A 27,584-nucleotide genomic window follows, 5' to 3' on the forward strand; every position below is an offset into this window, starting at 1 on the left:
CAGCATCTTATTAGCCTGCTGTTAGCTTCATTCCACAGAAAACTGAGAGAAACTAACAGAGTTGATAAAGAATAAAGAGAAATGTGCTGATTTAAAGCCTTTGAAGTGCTTCAGATGATCTCTGTCCACTTCTGTCCACTCATTCATTCATGTAAGCTTTCTAATGCAGCTTTGATCTTCACAGTCTGCTTCATGAAACTCATTCTAACCCTGAATGTCAGAGTGTTCCTCCTTCTCTTTCCCATCATTCATGCTGGCAGTGGAGGAGATTTGGATGTTGGACTGTGTTTTGGATGATGTGTGTATGTTTGTGTTGGACTGCTGTCTGTAAAGCAAACGCACATTTTGCTTTGGATTTCAGTGTCAGACAGACTTTAAGGTGGAATGAAGAGTTGGAGAGTTTCACAGTGAATTATCCAGTGGAGGATTTTTCTTCTTCTTTGAAGGTTTGAAATGTGAACATTGTTCTGCTGCAGTCAATGGACTAAACCAGAGAAGAAGAAAACAGACTTTACCATGAAGATCCTCAGTGTGGATCAGTATAATATCAGCCTGATGTCTGCAGTTTAGTGTCAGCACAACTTTCACATCATATTCATCTCAGCACAACTAAAACATGCTGACTGACCCCAGAGTTTCAAGTCCACATCCTGGACTCTCCAGGAAACCACACAGATGCTTCACTCCTGAATCCTGCAGCTTGTTGTTCAGGCTCAGGTCCAGCTGTCTCAGATGGGAGGGGTTGGACTTCAGTGCTGCTGCCAGATAATCACAGCTGATCTCTGACAAACCACAGTCCATCAATCTATATAAAGAATGAAAGATGTAAGTTTATTAGACAAAGTGTGAGCTTGAAATCATTCAGTGTTTCATCATCTGTTCAGAGCTGAAGAAGGTTCAGAATGTAGAAGTTTAGAAAATGGAAACTCCAAACAGCTGACAGAGTTCATACGCCTTTGTCAGGGTCAAATTCAAGCAAGACCATGTGAAAATTAAAACACATCATCCTAGGTGAACTTAAACACCTTTGTTCCCCTTTTGTTAAGACATAGAAAAGTACACCACACAAAAATACTGCAAAAGGAAACGGTCGCCTTATATACATAGTGTATAAACTCAAAATGCACATTTCACTTCAAATTAAGATTAAGGCTTTGAACAGATCACATAGTTCAGTTCAACATATAAGACTTTAAGAATGCACAAGCATCTACTTAAAATCTATTTAATTTATCATCCATGATATTATTTTGTACAATTCCAATGTATTTTGTTCATCTCCCTTAAATAAACAGGCAGTCTTAAAGTATGAAATATTCATATACAAACACATATAAATGTGTGTACTGTCTCAGTGGCTGATAGTACCCCACAGGCCTCAGTGTGAGCTTGAAGACATTTATAATGTTTAAGTAGTTTAATGTGCAGGTGCTGACGATAAACACATTTTGAATGAAAGCCGGGGAACTTTGGTAGCACAGAAACAAGTGGCTATTCTTTGTGACTATATGGATCACTCACAATACCATTATTTCACACAAAGGCACCAAATTAATACTCAAAAAAGCTGCAGCAATACACACAAATATAAACAGTACTTGGTGACAACTTTGCTTTTAGCCTTTAACCCTTTTTGACTACTTTTGATGTGGCCTCTATATTTTACCTTTAAAAACAGTTTATCTTGCCAATCTGTTATTTTCTCATTTTGACCAACTGTATCAGCACAATTTATCTAAATTCAGACAAAATTTAAAATACAAGTAGAAAGTGATATTTTGACTGTAAAAACCACACACATGTTTAACGAATCATCTTCATAACTTGAAATGCAAATAGAGATTGTACATTTTTAAAAATACGCACACGTTTTGCAAACAACAAAGTTATATGGTACTATTTACCAAAAAATGCAGCCAAGGCTCAGACGTTTTTCATATAATCATTTCAAACTATTTACAGAACAATCAGGTGTCAAACAATAGTTTGTGTCACTCTAACACATATGAGAACAGCACAGGGATAAACCTGCAGGTCTGACAGCAGGTGTGTCACTCAGCGTTTACACTGCAATCTGCCTTTGTTGGCTTTAAGGCAGCAACTGTGACGATCACTAGTAGAACTGACACACAAAACAAAACAACAGCTACACACTAAATACACAAGACAACAAACTAACTTGAGACCAAACACGGTAAACGTCACAAATCTCTCACGTATCAAAACTCTCTCTCTCTTTCGCTCACTCGCTCTCTCTTGCCGGTCACTCCTAAAACTTCCCCCTTTTGCTAAACAACCAAATGTCATGTTTCCATATCATTTTTGATTGGTCGACATGGTACATTTTCCCACCTATAGGGCTTTGGAGCGTGATGTCACGGGAGATGGGCCATGCCCCCTTCCGCCATGACAGTAGGCCAGCCAAAGGATACCATTTCAGCTATGGATCGTACGTGTTGTGTTGTCGGTTGCAACGTTAGATCACACGATCGTGAAGGCAAGAAGCTGGATAACGGGCTCTCTTTTCATCGTTTTCCATCCTGGAGGCAACGTGAGGGATCCCATGTATCCGATATTACTAAACAAAGACGTCAGGCTTGGATTGCAGCGGTGAGACGAGCGGATATCGAGTTCTCTGCAATCCCCAGCTTTTTGTTGGTTTGCTCACGGCATTTTCTTTCCGGTGAGTTCTAAATTAATTCATATCACTCTTGAAAGGCTTTTAGTGTTATTTTCAACGTGCTGAGGTCATAGATAATGAGATAAAACATGCTAATGTGTGATGCTGCAGAACCACATCATGTCGACTGAGTAGCTTATGATTTGGCATTATTGCAGGCAAACCAGCATATGAAATGGATGTAACAAATCCAGACTGGGCACCAACACTGCACATGGGGCATGACGACATACATGTATCAGACTCGGACCGGCACTCAAGGCGTACGCAACGGAAGCGAAAAAGAGCACCCATCGGAGGTAAACAACCCCCGCCCCCCCCTCTAAAAACATACTAAATTGCTATCACTGTACACTAATCCGCACATAACTTCCAGATGAATCACACACCTGTCATTGGAATATTGGTGTACATTTACCTTATGTCTAATTTTATCTTACAGGCTTTCGTTATGCAGCTGCAGAGTCTGAAGGTGTGCCCCGTGCAGAAGTGATTGATGAAGATCTGACAGAAGACCAACAGCAAAATCACAATGTCATGGAGGCAGTGGACAGCAGTTGTGTTGGACAAGTGGAGGTTGAGGTACCAGCTGCAAATGTGGATATACTGAAGAAATGTAAACCTTTTAAAATGATGACAGATTACAAACTCTCAGCTGTGTCTGTAATCAAACCTCTGTAACTTTGCTTCACTTCAGCAGCATCAGCTCATGTTCACATGTTGATTCATGGTTTGCTTCAGTTTTTGATGGACTGCAGAATATTTTGAAGGTTATCTGCTATAAAAAGCCAGAACAGGAAAATCTGCTTCATGTGTTTCTGTTTGATCCTCAGTGACTTTGACACAAAGGCCTCTGCTGTGATGATCACACCTCTGATCAAGTCTCACAGTGTCAGCTTTGTTTTTATACATATGGATATGTGCTGATAAATGATCAGAGTTATAATATTTCCCACTGTCTGCTGTGTGCCGTGACCTTTGACCTGCTAAAGACAGTCAGCTGTGGATTATTCATTGTTGTGTCTGATACTTAGAACTGTGAGGAAGAACACTACACAGTTAATCAGGGTCCCCTCTCTCTGAATCAGGAAAGGTGGGCAGGCCGCGTGTGGGCCGCGGGCCATACGTTGAGTCTCACTGTTTGAAATGTGAACATTGTTCTGCTGCAGTCAATGGACTAAACCAGAGAAGAAGAAAACAGACTTTACCATGAAGATCCTCAGTGTGGATCAGTATAATATCAGCCTGATGTCTGCAGTTTAGTGTCAGCACAACTTTCACATCATATTCATCTCAGCACAACTAAAACATGCTGACTGACCCCAGAGTTTCAAGTCCACATCCTGGACTCTCCAGGAAACCACACAGATGCTTCACTCCTGAATCCTGCAGCTTGTTGTTGTAGCTCAGCTCCAGCTCTCTCAGATGGGAGGGGTTGGACTTCAGTGCTGCTGCCAGATAATCACAGCTGATCTCTGACAAACCACAGTCCCACAATCTGTATAAAGAATGAAAGATGTAAGTTTATTAGACAAAGTGTGAGCTTGAAATCATTCAGTGTTTCATCATCTGTTCAGAGCTGAAGAAGGTTCAGAATGTAGAAGTTTAGAAAATGGAAACTCCAAACAGCTGACAGAGTTCATACGCCTTTGTCAGGGTCAAATTCAAGCAAGACCATGTGAAAATTAAAACACATCATCCTAGGTGAACTTAAACACCTTTGTTCCCCTTTTGTTAAGACATAGAAAAGTACACCACACAAAAATACTGCAAAAGGAAACGGTCGCCTTATATACATAGTGTATAAACTCAAAATGCACATTTCACTTCAAATTAAGATTAAGGCTTTGAACAGATCACATAGTTCAGTTCAACATATAAGACTTTAAGAATGCACAAGCATCTACTTAAAATCTATTTAATTTATCATCCATGATATTATTTTGTACAATTCCAATGTATTTTGTTCATCTCCCTTAAATAAACAGGCAGTCTTAAAGTATGAAATATTCATATACAAACACATATAAATGTGTGTACTGTCTCAGTGGCTGATAGTACCCCACAGGCCTCAGTGTGAGCTTGAAGACATTTATAATGTTTAAGTAGTTTAATGTGCAGGTGCTGACGATAAACACATTTTGAATGAAAGCCGGGGAACTTTGGTAGCACAGAAACAAGTGGCTATTCTTTGTGACTATATGGATCACTCACAATACCATTATTTCACACAAAGGCACCAAATTAATACTCAAAAAAGCTGCAGCAATACACACAAATATAAACAGTACTTGGTGACAACTTTGCTTTTAGCCTTTAACCCTTCTTGACTACTTTTGATGTGGCCTCTATATTTTACCTTTAAAAACAGTTTATCTTGCCAATCTGTTATTTTCTCATTTTGACCAACTGTATCAGCACAATTTATCTAAATTCAGACAAAATTTAAAATACACGTAGAAAGTGATATTTTGACTGTAAAAACCACACACATGTTTAACGAATCATCTTCATAACTTGAAATGCAAATAGAGATTGTACATTTTTAAAAATACGCACACGTTTTGCAAACAACAAAGTTATATGGTACTATTTACCAAAAAATGCAGCCAAGGCTCAGACGTTTTTCATATAATCATTTCAAACTATTTACAGAACAATCAGGTGTCAAACAATAGTTTGTGTCACTCTAACACATATGAGAACAGCACAGGGATAAACCTGCAGGTCTGACAGCAGGTGTGTCACTCAGCGTTTACACTGCAATCTGCCTTTGTTGGCTTTAAGGCAGCAACTGTGACGATCACTAGTAGAACTGACACACAAAACAAAACAACAGCTACACACTAAATACACAAGACAACAAACTAACTTGAGACCAAACACGGTAAACGTCACAAATCTCTCACGTATCAAAACTCTCTCTCTCTTTCGCTCACTCGCTCTCTCTTGCCGGTCACTCCTAAAACTTCCCCCTTTTGCTAAACAACCAAATGTCATGTTTCCATATCATTTTTGATTGGTCGACATGGTACATTTTCCCACCTATAGGGCTTTGGAGCGTGATGTCACGGGAGATGGGCCATGCCCCCTTCCGCCATGACAGTAGGCCAGCCAAAGGATACCATTTCAGCTATGGATCGTACGTGTTGTGTTGTCGGTTGCAACGTTAGATCACACGATCGTGAAGGCAAGAAGCTGGATAACGGGCTCTCTTTTCATCGTTTTCCATCCTGGAGGCAACGTGAGGGATCCCATGTATCCGATATTACTAAACAAAGACGTCAGGCTTGGATTGCAGCGGTGAGACGAGCGGATATCGAGTTCTCTGCAATCCCCAGCTTTTTGTTGGTTTGCTCACGGCATTTTCTTTCCGGTGAGTTCTAAATTAATTCATATCACTCTTGAAAGGCTTTTAGTGTTATTTTCAACGTGCTGAGGTCATAGATAATGAGATAAAACATGCTAATGTGTGATGCTGCAGAACCACATCATGTCGACTGAGTAGCTTATGATTTGGCATTATTGCAGGCAAACCAGCATATGAAATGGATGTAACAAATCCAGACTGGGCACCAACACTGCACATGGGGCATGACGACATACATGTATCAGACTCGGACCGGCACTCAAGGCGTACGCAACGGAAGCGAAAAAGAGCACCCATCGGAGGTAAACAACCCCCGCCCCCCCCTCTAAAAACATACTAAATTGCTATCACTGTACACTAATCCGCACATAACTTCCAGATGAATCACACACCTGTCATTGGAATATTGGTGTACATTTACCTTATGTCTAATTTTATCTTACAGGCTTTCGTTATGCAGCTGCAGAGTCTGAAGGTGTGCCCCGTGCAGAAGTGATTGATGAAGATCTGACAGAAGACCAACAGCAAAATCACAATGTCATGGAGGCAGTGGACAGCAGTTGTGTTGGACAAGTGGAGGTTGAGGTACCAGCTGCAAATGTGGATATACTGAAGAAATGTAAACCTTTTAAAATGATGACAGATTACAAACTCTCAGCTGTGTCTGTAATCAAACCTCTGTAACTTTGCTTCACTTCAGCAGCATCAGCTCATGTTCACATGTTGATTCATGGTTTGCTTCAGTTTTTGATGGACTGCAGAATATTTTGAAGGTTATCTGCTATAAAAAGCCAGAACAGGAAAATCTGCTTCATGTGTTTCTGTTTGATCCTCAGTGACTTTGACACAAAGGCCTCTGCTGTGATGATCACACCTCTGATCAAGTCTCACAGTGTCAGCTTTGTTTTTATACATATGGATATGTGCTGATAAATGATCAGAGTTATAATATTTCCCACTGTCTGCTGTGTGCCGTGACCTTTGACCTGCTAAAGACAGTCAGCTGTGGATTATTCATTGTTGTGTCTGATACTTAGAACTGTGAGGAAGAACACTACACAGTTAATCAGGGTCCCCTCTCTCTGAATCAGGAAAGGTGGGCAGGCCGCGTGTGGGCCGCGGGCCATACGTTGAGTCTCACTGTTTGAAATGTGAACATTGTTCTGCTGCAGTCAATGGACTAAACCAGAGAAGAAGAAAACAGACTTTACCATGAAGATCCTCAGTGTGGATCAGTATAATATCAGCCTGATGTCTGCAGTTTAGTGTCAGCACAACTTTCACATCATATTCATCTCAGCACAACTAAAACATGCTGACTGACCCCAGAGTTTCAAGTCCACATCCTGGACTCTCCAGGAAACCACACAGATGCTTCACTCCTGAATCCTGCAGCTTGTTGTTGTAGCTCAGCTCCAGCTCTCTCAGATGGGAGGGGTTGGACTTCAGTGCTGCTGCCAGATAATCACAGCTGATCTCTGACAAACCACAGTCCCACAATCTGTATAAAGAATGAAAGATGTAAGTTTATTAGACAAAGTGTGAGCTTGAAATCATTCAGTGTTTCATCATCTGTTCAGAGCTGAAGAAGGTTCAGAATGTAGAAGTTTAGAAAATGGAAACTCCAAACAGCTGACAGAGTTCATACGCCTTTGTCAGGGTCAAATTCAAGCAAGACCATGTGAAAATTAAAACACATCATCCTAGGTGAACTTAAACACCTTTGTTCCCCTTTTGTTAAGACATAGAAAAGTACACCACACAAAAATACTGCAAAAGGAAACGGTCGCCTTATATACATAGTGTATAAACTCAAAATGCACATTTCACTTCAAATTAAGATTAAGGCTTTGAACAGATCACATAGTTCAGTTCAACATATAAGACTTTAAGAATGCACAAGCATCTACTTAAAATCTATTTAATTTATCATCCATGATATTATTTTGTACAATTCCAATGTATTTTGTTCATCTCCCTTAAATAAACAGGCAGTCTTAAAGTATGAAATATTCATATACAAACACATATAAATGTGTGTACTGTCTCAGTGGCTGATAGTACCCCACAGGCCTCAGTGTGAGCTTGAAGACATTTATAATGTTTAAGTAGTTTAATGTGCAGGTGCTGACGATAAACACATTTTGAATGAAAGCCGGGGAACTTTGGTAGCACAGAAACAAGTGGCTATTCTTTGTGACTATATGGATCACTCACAATACCATTATTTCACACAAAGGCACCAAATTAATACTCAAAAAAGCTGCAGCAATACACACAAATATAAACAGTACTTGGTGACAACTTTGCTTTTAGCCTTTAACCCTTCTTGACTACTTTTGATGTGGCCTCTATATTTTACCTTTAAAAACAGTTTATCTTGCCAATCTGTTATTTTCTCATTTTGACCAACTGTATCAGCACAATTTATCTAAATTCAGACAAAATTTAAAATACACGTAGAAAGTGATATTTTGACTGTAAAAACCACACACATGTTTAACGAATCATCTTCATAACTTGAAATGCAAATAGAGATTGTACATTTTTAAAAATACGCACACGTTTTGCAAACAACAAAGTTATATGGTACTATTTACCAAAAAATGCAGCCAAGGCTCAGACGTTTTTCATATAATCATTTCAAACTATTTACAGAACAATCAGGTGTCAAACAATAGTTTGTGTCACTCTAACACATATGAGAACAGCACAGGGATAAACCTGCAGGTCTGACAGCAGGTGTGTCACTCAGCGTTTACACTGCAATCTGCCTTTGTTGGCTTTAAGGCAGCAACTGTGACGATCACTAGTAGAACTGACACACAAAACAAAACAACAGCTACACACTAAATACACAAGACAACAAACTAACTTGAGACCAAACACGGTAAACGTCACAAATCTCTCACGTATCAAAACTCTCTCTCTCTTTCGCTCACTCGCTCTCTCTTGCCGGTCACTCCTAAAACTTCCCCCTTTTGCTAAACAACCAAATGTCATGTTTCCATATCATTTTTGATTGGTCGACATGGTACATTTTCCCACCTATAGGGCTTTGGAGCGTGATGTCACGGGAGATGGGCCATGCCCCCTTCCGCCATGACAGTAGGCCAGCCAAAGGATACCATTTCAGCTATGGATCGTACGTGTTGTGTTGTCGGTTGCAACGTTAGATCACACGATCGTGAAGGCAAGAAGCTGGATAACGGGCTCTCTTTTCATCGTTTTCCATCCTGGAGGCAACGTGAGGGATCCCATGTATCCGATATTACTAAACAAAGACGTCAGGCTTGGATTGCAGCGGTGAGACGAGCGGATATCGAGTTCTCTGCAATCCCCAGCTTTTTGTTGGTTTGCTCACGGCATTTTCTTTCCGGTGAGTTCTAAATTAATTCATATCACTCTTGAAAGGCTTTTAGTGTTATTTTCAACGTGCTGAGGTCATAGATAATGAGATAAAACATGCTAATGTGTGATGCTGCAGAACCACATCATGTCGACTGAGTAGCTTATGATTTGGCATTATTGCAGGCAAACCAGCATATGAAATGGATGTAACAAATCCAGACTGGGCACCAACACTGCACATGGGGCATGACGACATACCTGTATCAGACTTGGACCGGCACTCAAGGCGTACGCAACGGAAGCGAAAAAGAGCACCCATCGGAGGTAAACCCCCCCCCTCTAAAAACATACTAAATTGCTATCACTGTACACTAATCCGCACATAACTTCCAGATGAATCACACACCTGTCATTGGAATATTGGTGTACATTTACCTTATGTCTAATTTTATCTTACAGGCTTTCGTTATGCAGCTGCAGAGTCTGAAGGTGTGCCCCGTGCAGAAGTGATTGATGAAGATCTGACAGAAGACCAACAGCAAAATCACAATGTCATGGAGGCAGTGGACAGCAGTTGTGTTGGACAAGTGGAGGTTGAGGTACCAGCTGCAAATGTGGATATACTGAAGAAATGTAAACCTTTTAAAATGATGACAGATTACAAACTCTCAGCTGTGTCTGTAATCAAACCTCTGTAACTTTGCTTCACTTCAGCAGCATCAGCTCATGTTCACATGTTGATTCATGGTTTGCTTCAGTTTTTGATGGACTGCAGAATATTTTGAAGGTTATCTGCTATAAAAAGCCAGAACAGGAAAATCTGCTTCATGTGTTTCTGTTTGATCCTCAGTGACTTTGACACAAAGGCCTCTGCTGTGATGATCACACCTCTGATCAAGTCTCACAGTGTCAGCTTTGTTTTTATACATATGGATATGTGCTGATAAATGATCAGAGTTATAATATTTCCCACTGTCTGCTGTGTGCCGTGACCTTTGACCTGCTAAAGACAGTCAGCTCTCATTGTTGTGTCTGATACTTAGAACTGTGAGGAAGAACACTACACAGTTAATCAGGGTCCCCTTTCTCTGAATCAGGAAAGGTGGGCAGGCCGCGTGTGGGCCGCGGGCCATACGTTGAGTCTCACTGTTTGAAATGTGAACATTGTTCTGCTGCAGTCAATGGACTAAACCAGAGAAGAAGAAAACAGACTTTACCATGAAGATCCTCAGTGTGGATCAGTATAATATCAGCCTGATGTCTGCAGTTTAGTGTCAGCACAACTTTCACATCATATTCATCTCAGCACAACTAAAACATGCTGACTGACCCCAGAGTTTCAAGTCCACATCCTGGACTCTCCAGGAAACCACACAGATGCTTCACTCCTGAATCGTGCAGCTTGTTGTTGGAGCTCAGGTGCAGCTGTCTCAGATGGGAGGGGTTGGACTTCAGTGCTGCTGCCAGATAATCACAGCTGATCTTTGACAAACCACAGCGACTCAATCTGTATAAAGAATGAAAGATGTAAGTTTATTAGACAAAGTGTGAGCTTGAAATCATTCAGTGTTTCATCATCTGTTCAGAGCTGAAGAAGGTTCAGAATGTAGAAGTTTAGAAAATGGAAACTCCAAACAGCTGAAGCCAACAGGAAGCAGCTTCAAACAGGAAACTCTGCAGAGTTTCAGACTATATGTCCTGATGCAGCCAGTTGGATTTTGGAGATTTGAATCTCTGTTCTGTGACTAAGTCCTTGAATCATTTCTTCCAGTTGGTCCAACAAGACAGACTAAGTGTTGGACATGTGTTGTGGCTCCATTAGGGGAGCTTCTAAATGTGATGTGATGGCCCCTCTGGGTCTGTCAGGTCACAGCACTGAAGAGAGCTCAAACTGGGCACACAGTTGTTCCAGTCTGGACCAAAGACTCTATACTGGGACTGAGGGACTGCTTTGACTACACCCACTGGAACTTTTTGAAAGCTCATGTTCTCACTTAGATCATCGATTTCTACTTACATTTCTTTCTGGGGAAAATGGGGATTACTTTGAAAACAGGAAGTATTTTCCCAATAAGCAGCCCTGGATTAGTAAATCACTCCAACATGTTCTCAGGCAGAAGAAGCTGTCTTGTTATGAGGGAGAGAAGAAAAAGATTGAGGCACAGAAACTTGTTGAAAGAGAGATAAAGCAGCTAAAATCAGGTGTAAAAGTAAAGCAGAGGATGAGCTGAATAAAGGACACTCAAGGCTAGCTTGGAAAGGAATGAAGTCCATGGTGGGGATGCAGAACAAGGAGCAAAGATGAATGTGATGCTGAATCAGCAGAAGACTTGGACTCATTTGATTCCAGCTTTGATATCATTGATTTCAATGAACAGCTTTGTGATTGTAGCAAAGGGCTGGTAGCTCTGAGAGTCCCACTGATGAGGTGTTTGTGTGGAAATCTCTTAGTGGGACCAAAGAGAGAAAAAGCCCTGGTCCTGATGCTGTGGGAGGGAAATGATTGAAGTGTGCTGTGAGGAACTGACTGGGAGATTTTCACACATTTTCCAGTCCTCCTTGGAACAACAGGAAGTTCCCAGCATATGGAAACAAAGGTTAAGTGCCCTATGGCACTCAGGGATGATGCTGCTGTGGCCCCACCACCTCCACCTCTTTGTAAAGGAACTAACTGTAATCTGAAGCTTCAAGTGGAACTAAGACTTCCTCCACTAGGTGGCAGTGTCTGATGAGAAAGTGTTAGTGGAGCTGGCCTGGAGTCAGAAACAGGAAGATGCAGGATTTGGGCTGAAATGGGGAAAAGTGGTTCGCACTAGTGCCTTAAAGCAAGAAGGTTGTAGGTTGAAGCTTGTTGGCCTTTCTGTGGAGGTTGGATGTTCTCCCACAGTCCAATGAAATGCTGCTTAGGTTCATTGGTGCTTCTAAATTGGCTGTAGGTGTGGATGTGAGAGAGTGCTTCTCTGTCTCTCTCTGTTGGCCCTGTGATGGACTGCTCACCTGTGCAGGTGGACCACGCCTCTTGCCCTATGACAGCTAGGGCACAGGCTGCAGCCCTGTGAGCCTAAGCTGAATAAACAGTTAGCAAAAATGATCCATAGATGGCCTGAAATCCCCCAGTTAGCAGTTTGGTAGATAGCTATGACATGCTAATCCCATCCAGCAGCTGTATTCTACCTGTAAGCTGATCCCTGCTGAGCCAAAGCACTTTTTCATATACAAATTACAACCTTTAATAGAAACCTATTGGTCAGCATCTTATTAGCCTGCTGTTAGCTTCATTCCACAGAAAACTGAGAGAAACTAACAGAGTTGATAAAGAATAAAGAGAAATGTGCTGATTTAAAGCCTTTGAAGTGCTTCAGATGATCTCTGTCCACTTCTGTCCACTCATTCATTCATGTAAGCTTTCTAATGCAGCTTTGATCTTCACAGTCTGCTTCATGAAACTCATTCTAACCCTGAATGTCAGAGTGTTCCTCCTTCTCTTTCCCATCATTCATGCTGGCAGTGGAGGAGATTTGGATGTTGGACTGTGTTTTGGATGATGTGTGTATGTTTGTGTTGGACTGCTGTCTGTAAAGCAAACACACATTTTGCTTTGGATTTCAGTGTCAGACAGACTTTAAGGTGGAATGAAGAGTTGGAGAGTTTCACAGTGAATTATCCAGTGGAGGATTTTTCTTCTTCTTTGAAGGTTTGAAATGTGAACATTGTTCTGCTGCAGTCAATGGACTAAACCAGAGAAGAAGAAAACAGACTTTACCATGAAGATCCTCAGTGTGGATCAGTATAATATCAGCCTGATGTCTGCAGTTTAGTGTCAGCACAACTTTCACATCATATTCATCTCAGCACAACTAAAACATGCTGACTGACCTCAGAGTTTCAAGTCCACATCCTGGACTCTCCAGGAAACCACACAGATGCTTCACTCCTGAATCCTGCAGCTTGTAGTTGGAGCTCAGGTCCAGCTGTCTCAGATGGGAGGGGTTGGACTTCAGTGCTGCTGCCAGATAATCACAGCTGATCTCTGACAAACCACAGTTGATCAATCTGTATAAAGAATGAAAGATGTAAGTTTATTAGACAAAGTGTGAGCTTGAAATCATTCAGTGTTTCATCATCTGTTCAGAGCTGAAGAAGGTTCAGAATGTAGAAGTTTAGAAAATGGAAACTCCAAACAGCTGAAGCCAACAGGAAGCAGCTTCAAACAAACACAACAAGAGAAAAAACTCTGAATGTTTCACATTAAAGTCGTACATTTCTCATAAAAACAGGACAAAGACTTGAAAAAGTCTTGTTTTTCCTTCCAGGAACCACAAGGCTTCACTTTTAAAGGTGAAGTGTGAAAGAAATGGACATATTTGAAGTCCAACACCTTTTTCCAGTCATATTATTAAAGCAGACAAACTACAAGCTCATTTTCATTCCAACAAGTCGTCTTCTGACCTGGACTAACAACACTGGTCTCTATGTGCAGCTGGCTGTGAGACCAGTGCTCAGGGAGCGTCTACAAAGTGCAACACTGAAAGAACATCACACACTCATTTGCTTCCATCATCCAACCTGAAGAGGAAACAGAGACGGCTCCCCTTCAAAGTAAAAGCTGCTCCTTTTGGACACAGTATCAAAGAAAGTCTACAGTATAACATAGAAAAGACAGAACAAAGTTTTGGTTGTTTTTAAATTGTGCAGAAATGAAACTACACTAAGCTCAATTATGTGACAGACATTTCATCCCATGTCAGTTTGGCCTCATCCTGGGCCGGATTATCCAGCACACACTCTGACCACAGGCCCAGGGGCCACGCACAGCTGGGCTCCATCCAAGAGACAGCAAACAAACCAACACAATAATAAAAAGCACCATGTGATCTTCTTACATCTTCAAGACAAACATAGTAAAAACATGAGCATATTTGTTTCCTGATAAAATGATGTGACAGGTAGAACAGAGTAAAGTGGTGGTGTTACAGCCTTTCTCCCCTCTGCTGCCGAGGCTGTTAGTCTCTCCCAAACTCAGCTACAGGACTTCCAAATGAATGAAAGCAGCAGAAGTGGCTTTACAAATGAAAGAGGAAGAGGAGAAGAAGAGGAGAGGGAGGCCACCCTGACCATCACTCCAGCTGAAAACATCACACTTCCATTAAAGTTGGTGAGGAAATGTTGAGCAGGATGAGCTGCTGGCTAATCTGGAGGCTGTAGCAGCAGCTCACAGTCACAGTGGATTTCCACTCATGAAAAAGCTCTGGCTGCTTCATTTCTCATCTCATATCAGAGACTTTAATGCTTCACTGAAGCTGTACTGTGATGCTTCCATATCCCAGTGAGGCCTCCATAATGATTTCAGCTGTTCTGTACACACACTGTGTGCCCTGTATGGCTCAAAGTCTCTGCAGCCTGTTTTTATCTGCTATCATCAGATCTTCATCATCCTCATTCACATCCCTCACACACTCTACAGCCTCATCAGCACTGACTTCATCTTCACTGACTGATGGAGCACAACATGAACCTGTGGAGGCTGAAACACTGTCCTGTCAAACATCTCCCCGTCACCACTCCACTTCTGTCAGCCTTTAAATGAACCCTGCTCAAGTCTGTCACTTCTGTTTGGAGCCAAAAGGAAAAACTGTTGTTCAGTCGTTTGGAAAGACAACATTTCTGAAAGCACTCAAACTTCTTCACATTTGTCTTCAGACACATCCTGAACATTTAGGAACTAAAGAAAGTTTTAAACATCAAAGACCTGAAATATAGAAAAACAACAACAGCCGCAGTCAGTGAACTCACCTCAGAGTCTCCAGTCCACAGTTTGGACTCTCCAGTCCAGCACACAGAAGCTTCACACCTGAATCCTGCAGCTTGTTCCAAGTCATGTCCAGCTGTGTCAGATGGGAGGGGCTGGACTTCAGAGCTGAGGCCACAACTTCACAGTGAGACTCTGAGAGTCCACACTGAGTCAGTCTGTGATGATAGAAAATATAAAATGTGTTATTATAAAAGCAGAAAATCTGCATTATAAACACAGACTGAATGTATATGAAGACAAAACAGAGTGAGGTCATAATCTGATGAATCTGCTCTTCACATCTGTGCTTCAGCTCCTCTTACTGTGTTTGACATGACACAACGATTGAGTCTCTCTCAGACCTGCAGACTTTTAATGAGAATCTTTGTTTGGCTTTAATCTGCAGATGAAGGAGGAAGATGGTGTCACATTTAGGCTTCCATAATGTCCACAGTCTGTCACTGAGATCTGATCCAGAGTCAGAGTGAAGACACACATTTGGACTGTTTCCTGTTTTGACTCCAGAACATTTTGAATGAGTTCAGCTCAGTGAAGAGTTCCAGCTGGAAAGATGATCTCTGTTTGCTACCTGCTGTCAGGTACGACTGTTCACGTCCACACGCAGGAAAAACCTGCTGACTGTTACCAAACGGAGCAGAAATCTCATCACTGGACAATAATGATGAATGAACTCAGAGCTGCTGATATCAGATCTGATTTCAGGGGAACTAAACACAGAAATGATTGGCTCATTTGAGCTTTCTGAGCCATTATCTGCTGGTGTGTCGCTAGTTGGCAGAAAATGATTTGTATTCCTGTTCAGGGCTTCAGTGTTTATGAGTCCAGATCCAGGTGACAGCAAGTCAAAATGATGTTACCTGTCTGTGTCCAGCAGCAGCCTGTATTCACTTTGAATATTGTTATAACCTGACATGGATCAGTTTGTCTTTGATTGGTTTGTAAATGTCACTGTTTCCATTGGACCTGAGTGACGTACAAAGACAGAGAGGGAGAGAAAGGAGAGAGAGGATGGAGACAGCAAAGAGAGAGCAAACACAAACAGGTGAGAGTGGACAGGTGACCAAGGTCAGCAACCAATCAGAGAGCTTCTGTTTGACCCACAGTCACTGATGATGACTGCACATAACCAAGCAGTGTGTTACTCTGATATCAAATATGGATCCTGCTCTTATAATAATGATCATCAGATGATATTATTGTGTTATTTTGTAGCTGAATACGATGTTTGTGTGATTATCAGTGAAAGAAGCAGTGAGGAGGATGGAGAGAGAGAGAGGACAGAGGGTGAAGTTAGAAACACTAAAAGGATTTTTCATGGATTTCATGGATGATTTGAGTGATTTCCAGCAGGACACTTAAACATGTCAGTGGACGTCCTAAAGAACATATTCACTGATATGAAACGTGTCATTGAACAGGATTAATATCAGTGGAAACATGGTGGAAACAGCTGTGACTGCATGGATGTGACACACTTCAAATCTGTTCTCCACTCTTGGATTTGGGATCCATGGAGCTGCTGCTGAGTCTGTACAATAAAGGAATGGTGTGGAAGGTTGCAGCGTACGGACACAAACACTTTGTGGTTACAATCTGATTTTATTTTCAAAATTAAACTACTAACCTACACTGATCAATGATGTTAATGATCACATCTGGACTCACCCAGCCTTTCTGCAGTTCCTCACAGCTGGAATCAGTCTCTGTCGTCCCTGCTCTGATGTGTTGTACTTCTGCAGGTCCAACTCATCCAGAACCTCCTCTGACATCTGCAGCATGTAGGCCAGAGCTGAGCACTGGATCTCAGAGAGTAACTTCTCTGATCTGTTCTTTGACTTCAGGAACTCTTGGATCTCCTGAAATAATGTGAGGGCGTTCATCTCCATCAGACAGTGGAAGATGTTGATGCTTCTGTCAGGAGAGATTTCATCACTGTTCATCTCCTTCAGGTTGTTGATGACTCTCTGGATGGTTCCTGGACTGATCTCTGTCTGACCCAGCAGACCTACTAAGAGTCTCTGGTTGGACTCCAGACAGAGGCCATGAAGGAAGCGAACAAACAGGTCCAGGTGGCCATTTTTACTCTGGAGGGATTTATACATGCCTTTAGTCAAAAAGACATCCAGTGATGTGAAGCTATAAGACTTGAACATGTTCTTAAAAAAAGATCTGTTTTTGTATTCTTCTCGGAAATTCCCTAGAAAACCTTCTACCACCTCTGTCTTCCTGTTGGTGTGACAGTGGAACATGTAGACAGCAGCCAGAAACTCCTGAATGCTCAGATGAACAAAGCAGTAGACTGGTTTCTGGAAGATCACACACTCTCTTTTGAAGATCTCTGTACAAACTCCTGAGTACACCGAGGCCTCTGTTACATCCAGACCACACTGCTCCAGGTCTTCTTGGTAGAACATGATGTTTCCTTTCTCCAGATGTTCAAATGCCAGCCTCCCCAGCTTCAGAAGAACTTCCCTGTCAGCCTCCGTCAGCTCCTGTGGACTCGTCTCACGTCCCTCATGGTACTTGTTCTTCTTCCTCTTTGTCTGAACCAGCAGGAAGTGTGAGTACATGTCAGTCAGGGTCTTGGGCAGCCCTCCTCTCTGCTCTGTAGTCAACATGTGCTCCAGAACTGTAGCAGTGATCCAGCAGAAGACTGGGATACTACACATGATGTGGAGGCTCCTGGATGTCTTCATGTGGGAGATGATTCTGCTGGACAGCTCTTCATCACTGAATCTCCTCCTGAAGTACTCCTCCTTCTGGGCGTCAGTGAAGCCTCGTACTTCTGTTAGCCTGTCAACACATGTAGGAGGGATCTGATTGGCTGCTGCAGGTCGGGAAGTTATCCAGACGAGAGCCGAGGGAAGCAGATTCCCCTGGATGAGGTTTGTCAGCAGCTGGCTGACTGATGACTTCTGTGTGACATCAGACAGCAGCTTCCTGTTGGTGAAATCCAATGAAAGTCTGCTTTCATCCAGGCCGTCAAAGATGAACAAAAGCTGAGAGACAGCCAGCTTCTCTGCTGTGACCTTCTGTAATGTTGGATGGAAAACATGGAGCAGCTCCAGAAGACTGTACTGCTCATCTCTGATCAGGTTCAGCTCCCTGAATGAAAGCAGAACCAGCACACTGACATGTTGGTTCTCCAAGCCCTCTGCCCAGTCCAGAGTGAACTTCTGCACTGAGAAGGTTTTTCCAACACCAGCCACGCCGTTGGTCAGAACCACTCTGATGGGTCTCTGTTGGTCAGGTAAGGCTTTAAAGATGTCCTGGCACCTGATTGGAGCGTCATGGAGGGCATCCATCTTGGAAGCTGTCTCCAGCTGCCTCACCTCATGTTGGGTATGAACCTCTTCACTCTGTCCCTCTGTGATGTAGAGCTCAGTGTAGATGGTGTTGAGGAGGGTTCTACTTCCTGTTTCATCACTTCCTTCAGTCACACGTTCACATCTCCTCCTCAGACTGATCTTATGTTCATCTAAAACCTCCTGCAGACCAACATCTGCTGAAAGAAAGAAAAACAATGAGACTAAAGAGAAAGAAAACTCTTCAATGTCTGAACAACACAAGAAGTCCAGTTTTCAGAAATGAGTCCATCAGCAGACAGATGTTCAGTCTTACTTTGTACACAGCTGCTCTGACTGGCTGTCTGCAGTCCAGCTCTGCTTCTGGATCTTTCTCCACACTGTGCAGAAGCTCTGATGGTGACACAGAAAAGTCACAGTGGAGATACTTCTGTCCACCTTTGATTAGACTCATTATAAAAAGGAAAACAAAGTTTGAACACAGTCATGTTTCCAGTTCACTGACTTACATTTATTCCATGGACACTCACTCTAACCTGAAGCACAGCTACAACCCAACATTGTTGAGGCCTCATCTCCTCCTTTCCTGACTGTAGAGGTTAAATATGCAACAACCAACAAATAAAAGAATTTGGTTCATTTCAAAGAAACTCACACGGCGACCAAGTAAAGTAACCGTAGTAAAGGAGACAACATCCCGTTGATGGTGGGATTATTTGAAAGATTTGCTTTAGTCACGTCACCAAATGCAGTTGAACCACCCGTGGATCCATGTTTGACCATTCTACCACTCTGAGCTCTGCTTTTGAATCATTTTATTATTATCATCATTCATTTATTCATTCTTTGGAGGGGGGCTATTTCCTAATGCCGCCCTAATAAGCTGATGTTCAAGGGGAAATATAACAGAAACTCTTTCAGTGTTATTCATTAATAAATTAACAGATAAACTGTGAAGAAGAAAAAAACTGAGATTTAAAGGAGAGAGTGAGAAACTTGATCATCCATCCTCATAATACATGTTTATCAGTATCTGCTGTGACCATACTGCAGTAATAACTACAAGTCTACATTTCTGTGACTGTTGATCAATCACAGCAGGAATCTGAGCTCATCTCTGCACACAGAGCAGCTTCAGCTCTGGGATAAACTGCTCGCTTCACGTCCTTCTCAGCTCACAGACACTCATCCTGATATTGTCCTTTAACATTTGATGGTATAATTCATCTGAGTTTACACTTTATCTGCATAAATACAGAAAAACAGACCCAAACACCATAAACCATCAGTTTCACCATGTAGAATATATTGTTGTTTCCTTGCTTTTAATTCAGAGAAAAACTCTGATTTGGATTTTCTCTGTTCTCTTTGCCACAGCCCATCCCAGCAGCAGCTGAAGCAGCTGACTGTCACAACACTGAATAACACTTTAGGAGGAATTTCAGAGGTCAGTAAAGCTCCAGTTTCAACATCAGTTAATTAATCATAGTTAATCATAAATGTGAACCTGGCTGGCACACATGTTAATGTTAGCCATTTAAATATTAGCAGTTAGCTGAGGCCACAAGAAGAAGAGGCCCTAGAAGAACAATGGATGATAAGATTCGATTTTCAAGACTAGGCAGAGACGTGTTTTCCTTTACTGTCTCTTACAGAGGAGGGAGCAGATACCAGACGAGGTCACGGAGGTACGGGGAGGATTCGCAGCAGACAGCAAGACTGCCACGTCCATGCGAGAGAGCGATGGCTACGATAATCTCTGTTTTTAAGATAAGATAAGAGATAAGATAAGATAGAACTTTATTAATCCCTCGGGTGGGTTCCTCTGGGAAATTCGACTTCCAAAAAGCACAGCAACGACCGAAGTTACAGTTACAGAATTGTTTTATTATATATATATATATATATATATATATATATATATATATATATATATATATATATATATATATATATATACACACACACACACACACACACACACACACACACACACACACACACACACACACACACACACACATATATAAATACAGAGACAAATATAAATAAAATATACAAAGGGGATAAATAGAATAAATAGGAATAAAAAATAAAATAAAAATACAATGTCTCCCTATATAATGTTGTACAGCCCATGTGAGGGTTATCCTCTCTGTGAACCAGATGCTTGATTTCACACAGAGGTCCACCAACTGAATTTGATCAGTTATGGAACGATTTACCTCGACAGGCTCCTTCACTCGCTGCTTTTAAACCTCCTTTAAAACACACTTTTACTCCCTGACCTTTGACCCAGTGTGACATGTTGACTCACTACCTCAGACAGCTTAAAAATAGTCTTTTTGTTTTTTGGTGCTGCCTAAAAGAACCGTAAATATCTGTCCTATATACAGTTATGTTCATATATTTTTGTGCTACATCAGGAAACTCAAAAACATAGTTTTTAATATTTTAATCCTTATTTTTAAAACTTTTTTTGTCATTTTTCTGAATAACACTTTAGGAGGAACGTCTTGATGCATTCTCAATCATCCAGGAAAGTAAATCTCCAAAAGTTGATTCTCTTCATCTGGACGTAGCGTAAATGTGTCCCAGCTGGACTTTTGTCAAAGCTGGAAAGGCTCCTAAAGAAAGTTCCAGTCGATCCAGGAGAGAAGGACAACTGCTGCCTAAGAGAAAACCTGTAGCTATCCCATATGTGTCAGGAGTGTCGGAGCAGCTGAGTCGCATTTTTTCTAAACACTGGGTCTCTGTGGCTTTTAAACCCCAAAACACGCTGCGCCAAAAACTGGTCCACCCCAAGGATCGGGTCCCCCGACACAAACAGAGTAACATAGTGTAGCTGTTAAGTGCAGGACGATTGGCAGGATTTATATATCGGGGAAACCAAACAACCTCTGGCTACAACACAGAAGAGCCACCTCGTCAGGCCAGGACTCTGCAGTCTATTTACACCTACAGGCCAGTGGACACTCTTTCAATGATGAGGATGTAACATCCCGGACAGGGAGGAACGCTGGTTTGAGGGCGGAGTCAAGGAGGCCATTTACGTGAAAAGGGAAAGACCATCTCTGAATTGAGGAGGGGGCCTAAGGGTACATCTGTCACCATCTTACATGCTGTGATTGCAGCCATTCCCCAACTCTCTGTGAATGGTACTCATGACCATTGATCAGTGGTTGTTGATCAATGGTCATGAGAATTGCATAATTAAGATTAAGGAACTGACCTCCCAGCCCATTGTTCCTTCAGTGGGCAGGTTTCAGTCATCATGCAAATGTCCTGTTTATAAGATTGAATCCTGCAGTCAGCTGAGACTGAAGGAGTCACCTGGATGAGAGACGAAATGTTTCTCCCACAAAACGCTACGTCCAGATGAACTGAATCAACTTTTGGAGAAAGAAGTTGAATCAGTATTTCAGCTTTAAGAGGGTATTTTAACACAAACATCAGTCCTTCTACTTAAGTATGTTTGACACTTTGTTTACACCTAAATTAACTTTACTGTTAACGAGTTTTCATGTTTCTGTAATCCACCAGTGTGCTCATGCTTTTTTAAGTGAAAACATATTTTTAATGATCAAATATAATTATGTTTGTTATTTGTGGATTTTAAATGTCCTTGACAGAGACAGATGATGATCATTATCCTGCACTGTGGTCTCAGGTTTGGTCGAGCTAGCACAAAGAATGGCTATGTTGAACTTCCTCCTGGGATCTACACTAAGAAGTGAGTCCAACATTAGCAGGGTCTCTTTCCTTTATCTGGATTCACTTTAGCATTCACAGTCACGTGAAGCTTGTTATTAACTCGATAAGTCAACCCAGGGTTTCAGCTGAGCGTTCACATGAAACACATGGTGTTGGCAGCATCTGATCAATCATATTCATGGAGACGTGTATCAGCAACAGAGCAGCTGAGTTTGCAGAAGGAAGTCAAACTAAACCACAGGAACAATATTTGGAGATTACACACATAATAAAATACTAGCAGTAACACAGCTGCTGCAGACAAATCAGTCGTGTGATCGTGTGTGAGAGGAGAAGGACTGTAAAGGAGTTTGTGTTAAAAGCTCTGTATGAATGTGGGAGACTTTGAAGGGCTTTAAAAAGGCCAATATAAAATAAAAGGCAGCAAAATTGCTGAGTGTGAAAGTCACCAGACTTATCAGACCTCTGTGATTAAGACCTGTAAGAACACCTATTTGTACTTGTTGGCATTATATCAAACACACACGTATATTAAGCCTTTGTTTGAACTCTGGTTGAATTTGTTACTTTCAGACTGTGAAACATCACAGAGGCTGCAGCTGCAGATCTTTTATTCACCTGGAAATTTACTTTAAATGTTAGATGGAAAATGTATTGCTCAGTTTAACCAAAGTAAGAACAATAATCCATAAACATTCATAAAGACAAACATCTCCCAGAACATTGAGCTGCTGAAGTGTCACTGAAGGGAAAAACTATTTGTCCTCCTCCATCCAGCAACACCTGAAACACCTGAGTGGAAGCTCCTCCCTACACTGTGTTTGAAGCAAAGCACAAAGGAGACACCTGCTGGAGCAGCTGGAGTCCTACAGACACTCAGCCTCTTCACTACACAAACACCTCCTACAACATCCACTCTTTCCACTCTGACTGCTGTGTTTGTGGAAACACTCCAACACACACCGCTTCACATACCAACATAGAAATGTGTGAAAAAGAGCTGAGCTGATATTAAACATGAGGATTTATTCAAAAATACAGAGTCAGGAACAACATCTAGACACACATTACCTCTCAGCAGCAGAAGAACAGCCTTTAAAGTTTATATCAATATCCTTCGAGTCGTTGCTCTTTAAGGAAACACAGCTGGGTTCAGGTCCAGGAGATTCTGGCCTCTTATTGATCCTAAGAGAAAAATGTAACAGCTTCATGAGACAGGAAGGAAAAACTGGAAATATTAAATTAAAGACATGATGAACAATCTCATAAAAATAATGTACTTACTCTTTGTCACATAACAGTCTTTTGTTAAAGTTTACAATAACACCCTTGCTTAGTCTTTGCTCTGTACTGCAGTACTTGCACTGGTTTCACTGGACAAGTCTGCATGTGAATCTACAACTGATCTGACATTGTGGCACAAACACAGTAAACAAACACTACGAGCACCTTGTTTCATGTGCAGTGGCTTTCTTCTCATTCTGTTACTGAACACTGTATGAAAAGCCTCTCACTGCCAGCATCCTTCCAGCCCCACGACAACAAGACCAACTCACATCTTCACAACACCAAGAATTTTTCCCCTTTTCTTTGGAGAAACTGAGAAGCCAATAGGATTGTAGCTCAAACTTGCCCACAGTCCTGCTTCATCACTGCTCACTCCTACCTGTGTTGGTGCTGAGTGGACAGTCATAGCCTGCTGCTAGCATGAATGCTAAACGTACTGCTGTGGATGATCAGCAGAAAAACATGTGGTCAGTTTGACTGTTTGCTGTATTTAAAGTCTTTTTCTCAGTTCGTCTGTATTCAAAGTGCATTCGGGGCTTTAGCTGACAGCTCTTTGTGCTAACAAACTAAACTCTCTTAGTTTAAGCCAACAGACCAAACACAAAGCCTGCTGCTGCCTCCATGGGTTAGCTTGTGTGACTGGTGTTTACACCAATGAAATCTAAATCACACTACAGGGAGTGCAGAATTATTAGGCAAATGAGTATTTTGTCCACATCATCCTCTTCATGCATGTTGTCTTACTCCAAGCTGTATAGGCTCGAAAGCCTACTACCAATTAAGCATATTAGGCGATGTGCATCTCTGTAATGAGAAGGGGTGTGGTCTAATGACATCAACACCCTATATCAGGTGTGCATAATTATTAGGCAACGTCCTTTCCTTTGGCAAAATGGGTCAAAAGAAGGACTTGACAGGCTCAGAAAAGTCAAAAATAGTGAGATATCTTGCAGAGGGATGCAGCAGTCTCAAAATTGCAAAGCTTCTGAAGCGTGATCATCGAACAATCAAGCGTTTCATTCAAAATAGTCAACAGGGTCGCAAGAAGCGTGTGGAAAAACCAAGGCGCAAAATAACTGCCCATGAACTGAGAAAAGTCAAGCGTGCAGCTGCCAAGATGCCACTTGCCACCAGTTTGGCCATATTTCAGAGCTGCAACATCACTGGAGTGCCCAAAAGCACAAGGTGTGCAATACTCAGAGACATGGCCAAGGTAAGAAAGGCTGAAAGACGACCACCACTGAACAAGACACACAAGCTGAAACGTCAAGACTGGGCCAAGAAATATCTCAAGACTGGTTTTTCTAAGGTTTTATGGACTGATGAAATGAGAGTGAGTCTTGATGGGCCAGATGGATGGGCCCGTGGCTGGATTGGTAAAGGGCAGAGAGCTCCAGTCCCACTCAGACGCCAGCAAGGTGGAGGTGGAGTACTGGTTTGGGCTGGTATCATCAAAGATGAGCTTGTGGGGCCTTTTCGGGTTGAGGATGGAGTCAAGCTCAACTCCCAGTCCTACTGCCAGTTTCTGGAAGACACCTTCTTCAAGCAGTGGTACAGGAAGAAGTCTGCATCCTTCAAGAAAAACATGATTTTCATGCAGGACAATGCTCCATCACACGCGTCCAAGTACTCCACAGCGTGGCTGGCAAGAAAGGGTATAAAAGAAGAAAAACTAATGACATGGCCTCCTTGTTCACCTGATCTGAACCCCATTGAGAACCTGTGGTCCATCATCAAATGTGAGATTTACAAGGAGGGAAAACAGTACACCTCTCTGAACAGTGTCTGGGAGGCTGTGGTTGCTGCTGCACGCAATGTTGATGGTGAACAGATCAAAACACTGACAGAATCCATGGATGGCAGGCTTTTGAGTGTCCTTGCAAAGAAAGGTGGCTATATTGGTCGCTGATTTGTTTTTGTTTTGTTTTTGAATGTCAGAAATGTATATTTGTGAATGTGGAGATGTTATATTGGTTTCACTGGTAAAAATAAATAATTGAAATGGGTATATATTTGTTTTTTGTTAAGTTGCCTAATAATTATGCACAGTAATAGTCACCTGCACACACAGATATCCCCCTAAAATAGCTAAAACTAAAAACTACTTCCAAAAACATTCAGCTTTGACATTAATGAGTTTTTTGGGTTCATTGAGAACATGGTTGTTGTTCAATAATAACATTATTCCTCAAAAATACAACTTGCCTAATAATTCTGCACTCCCTGTAATGTGTCCTCCAAGGTGTTTGGTGGGAGCACTGAGTGAAACATAAGAGCTCTGGTAAAATAACAAACAGGGCTGTGAGAGCAACTGAAGTGATAAAAATACTGTTTGAAGATAAAAACACTTTGATGTTCTCTCGTCACCTAACAAAGTCCAAACCCTGTGAACTATTTTAGCTTTAATAATTGTGGATTCAGGTATCCTGAACCCATCTTTGGACATTTGTAATTAAATATTTTAAAACTCCATCAGAGACTCCTGATGTGGCTGTTTGGAGAAGGAAAAGAGGGACAAAATGGAGCGTTGAGCTGAGGCTTCATTCACTGCAAACCTACAGTTATGTTTTCTTATTTCTGCTGTTTGCATGTTCACAGCTGAAATAAAGCTGCCTCTTTGACTTCATCCTGTTGTGTTTGGGGCCAATCCTGCCTGCCACACAGCGCTACAGGACAAAGTCTAATATTTTTATCTTTTTAATGAATCTTTGGTCATATTTATCCAGGAAAACACAAACATGTAAAGGAGTCATCACAGTTCTCTGACCTCGTTGGTCCAGGTTCACCACTGAAGTGTGGAGGGTGACCTTTGGACCAGTCACTCCTCACAGACGGACAGCTGGATCCTGCAGACTGTGACCTCTGACCTCTGCAGACACAAACATGTTTTATTCAATGATCAATTCTCTGATAAAGTGATTGAAGCAGCTGTGATCACACAGACTGCAGATAATGCAGCTGTTTCCTGTCAGTAACAGTCCTCTTAGATTAGAGTTCAGCTTTTTACAGGAAAACAAATGTCCCTGAATGCAACAGTGAGACACAGTCTGCCTGTGTGGCTGTGATAGCTGCCGTTAGGAGCGCTCATGTGTTTGCAGTTAGACGAGGAGATGTTACCATCATGGACACGTTAACAAATCCTGCAGCATCACGTGGCACAAACACTTTGTGTTCCTGTCATCTGCAAGCAACAGGAAGTTCATTAATAAAGGCGGGATGGAGACGCGACTGTGATGGTTCTCCTTCATCCAGCTGTTACACACATCTGGGCTCACAGGACGAGCCTTTGTCTAATACAGCAGCTGCTCTCTGAACACTTTTCTGAAGAGGAGCTGCACAAACCTTTGTTTGCTTTCTAGAGCAGCGTATCAAAGTCAAACTACCCACTGCTAGCAGCTGTTTCTATCATAGTTTAGGATCCAGATGTGTGAGGTCTAGATTTACACCTCTGATTAAAATACATAGTTAAAAACAGCCAATTGAGTCCAAATGTGTCTTAAACCAGATAAACTGACAGTTACAGCTGAGCCTGTGTATCCTTGGAGACACTGCTCTGCTACAGAGATGCATTTTAGAAACCAGGAAACATCAAAATCATTTAAATCAGAGAGTTCTTGTTACTAACAGCTCACCTCGCTGCAGCAGAGACTTTGAAATTAATGAAGTCATCTTTAGACGCGTCACTCTTACAGGACACAGAGCTGGGTGGAGGTCCAGGCTGGTTCCTGTGAATAATGATGGAGCAGTGATGTGAGTGCTGAGCTGTGACATGGAGAAGAGTCATGGACAGTTAGAGATGGTCATCTCACCTCTGAGCTTTGGTCTGGCTCTCATGTTCCCCACACAGAGTGCTTTTAGAGGGAGGGACTCCCTCCTCTCTGTCCTCACACTGATCCATGCTGCTGAAAACATCCAGATGAACAGAATCAACTTTTTGGGGATTTACTGGATGATTGAGCATCCAGACACTTTTTAATATTTTACTAATTTCTGAAGCTTTTTACCAACTTTGTTCAAATTGGTCTGCTGTCATTTTATTGTTGACAAAAAGAGATTTTGAGTTTG

The 27,584-nt window shown here is 41.8% G+C and overlaps 2 protein-coding genes across 2 annotated transcripts in view; both read right to left on the bottom strand.

The window, feature by feature from the left end:
- LOC146634667 (protein NLRC3-like) overlaps positions 1–27,584 on the bottom strand; it is a 90,697-nt gene that overhangs the window by 58,100 nt on the left and 5,013 nt on the right. The window lies entirely within an intron of this gene.
- Positions 13,259–27,440, bottom strand: LOC146634669 (protein NLRC3-like). Its single transcript, XM_085343741.1, has 7 exons — positions 27,329–27,440; positions 27,152–27,244; positions 26,287–26,388; positions 18,835–18,911; positions 16,879–18,718; positions 15,195–15,368; positions 13,259–13,454 (listed from the first exon to the last, which is right to left on the bottom strand). Exons 1-7 carry the CDS (start codon positions 27,415–27,417, stop codon positions 13,259–13,261), a joined length of 2,571 nt encoding a protein of 856 aa, XP_085199867.1. The 5' UTR covers positions 27,418–27,440.

The sequence above is a fragment of the Diplotaxodon limnothrissa genome, linkage group LG3 (genome assembly GCF_057381915.1).
Source record: "Diplotaxodon limnothrissa isolate DT_005_m linkage group LG3, D_limnothrissa_male_GT1.1, whole genome shotgun sequence".
Classification (NCBI taxonomy): Eukaryota; Metazoa; Chordata; class Actinopteri; order Cichliformes; family Cichlidae; genus Diplotaxodon; species Diplotaxodon limnothrissa.

Bases quoted from the DNA above. Each gene is read 5' to 3' on its own strand.
- LOC146634669 (XM_085343741.1), bottom strand. From the start codon at position 27,417: ATGGATCAGTGTGAGGACAGAGAGGAGGGAGTCCCTCCCTCTAAAAGC. The intron at 26,389-27,151 runs GTGAGCTGTTAG...TTGTGTCTGCAG, and splicing joins AAAGTCTCTGCTGCAGCGAG to AGGTCAGAGGTCACAGTCTG. The intron at 15,369-16,878 runs GTGAGTCCAGAT...CTATCATCACAG, and splicing joins AGGAACTGCAGAAAGGCTGG to ACTGACTCAGTGTGGACTCT.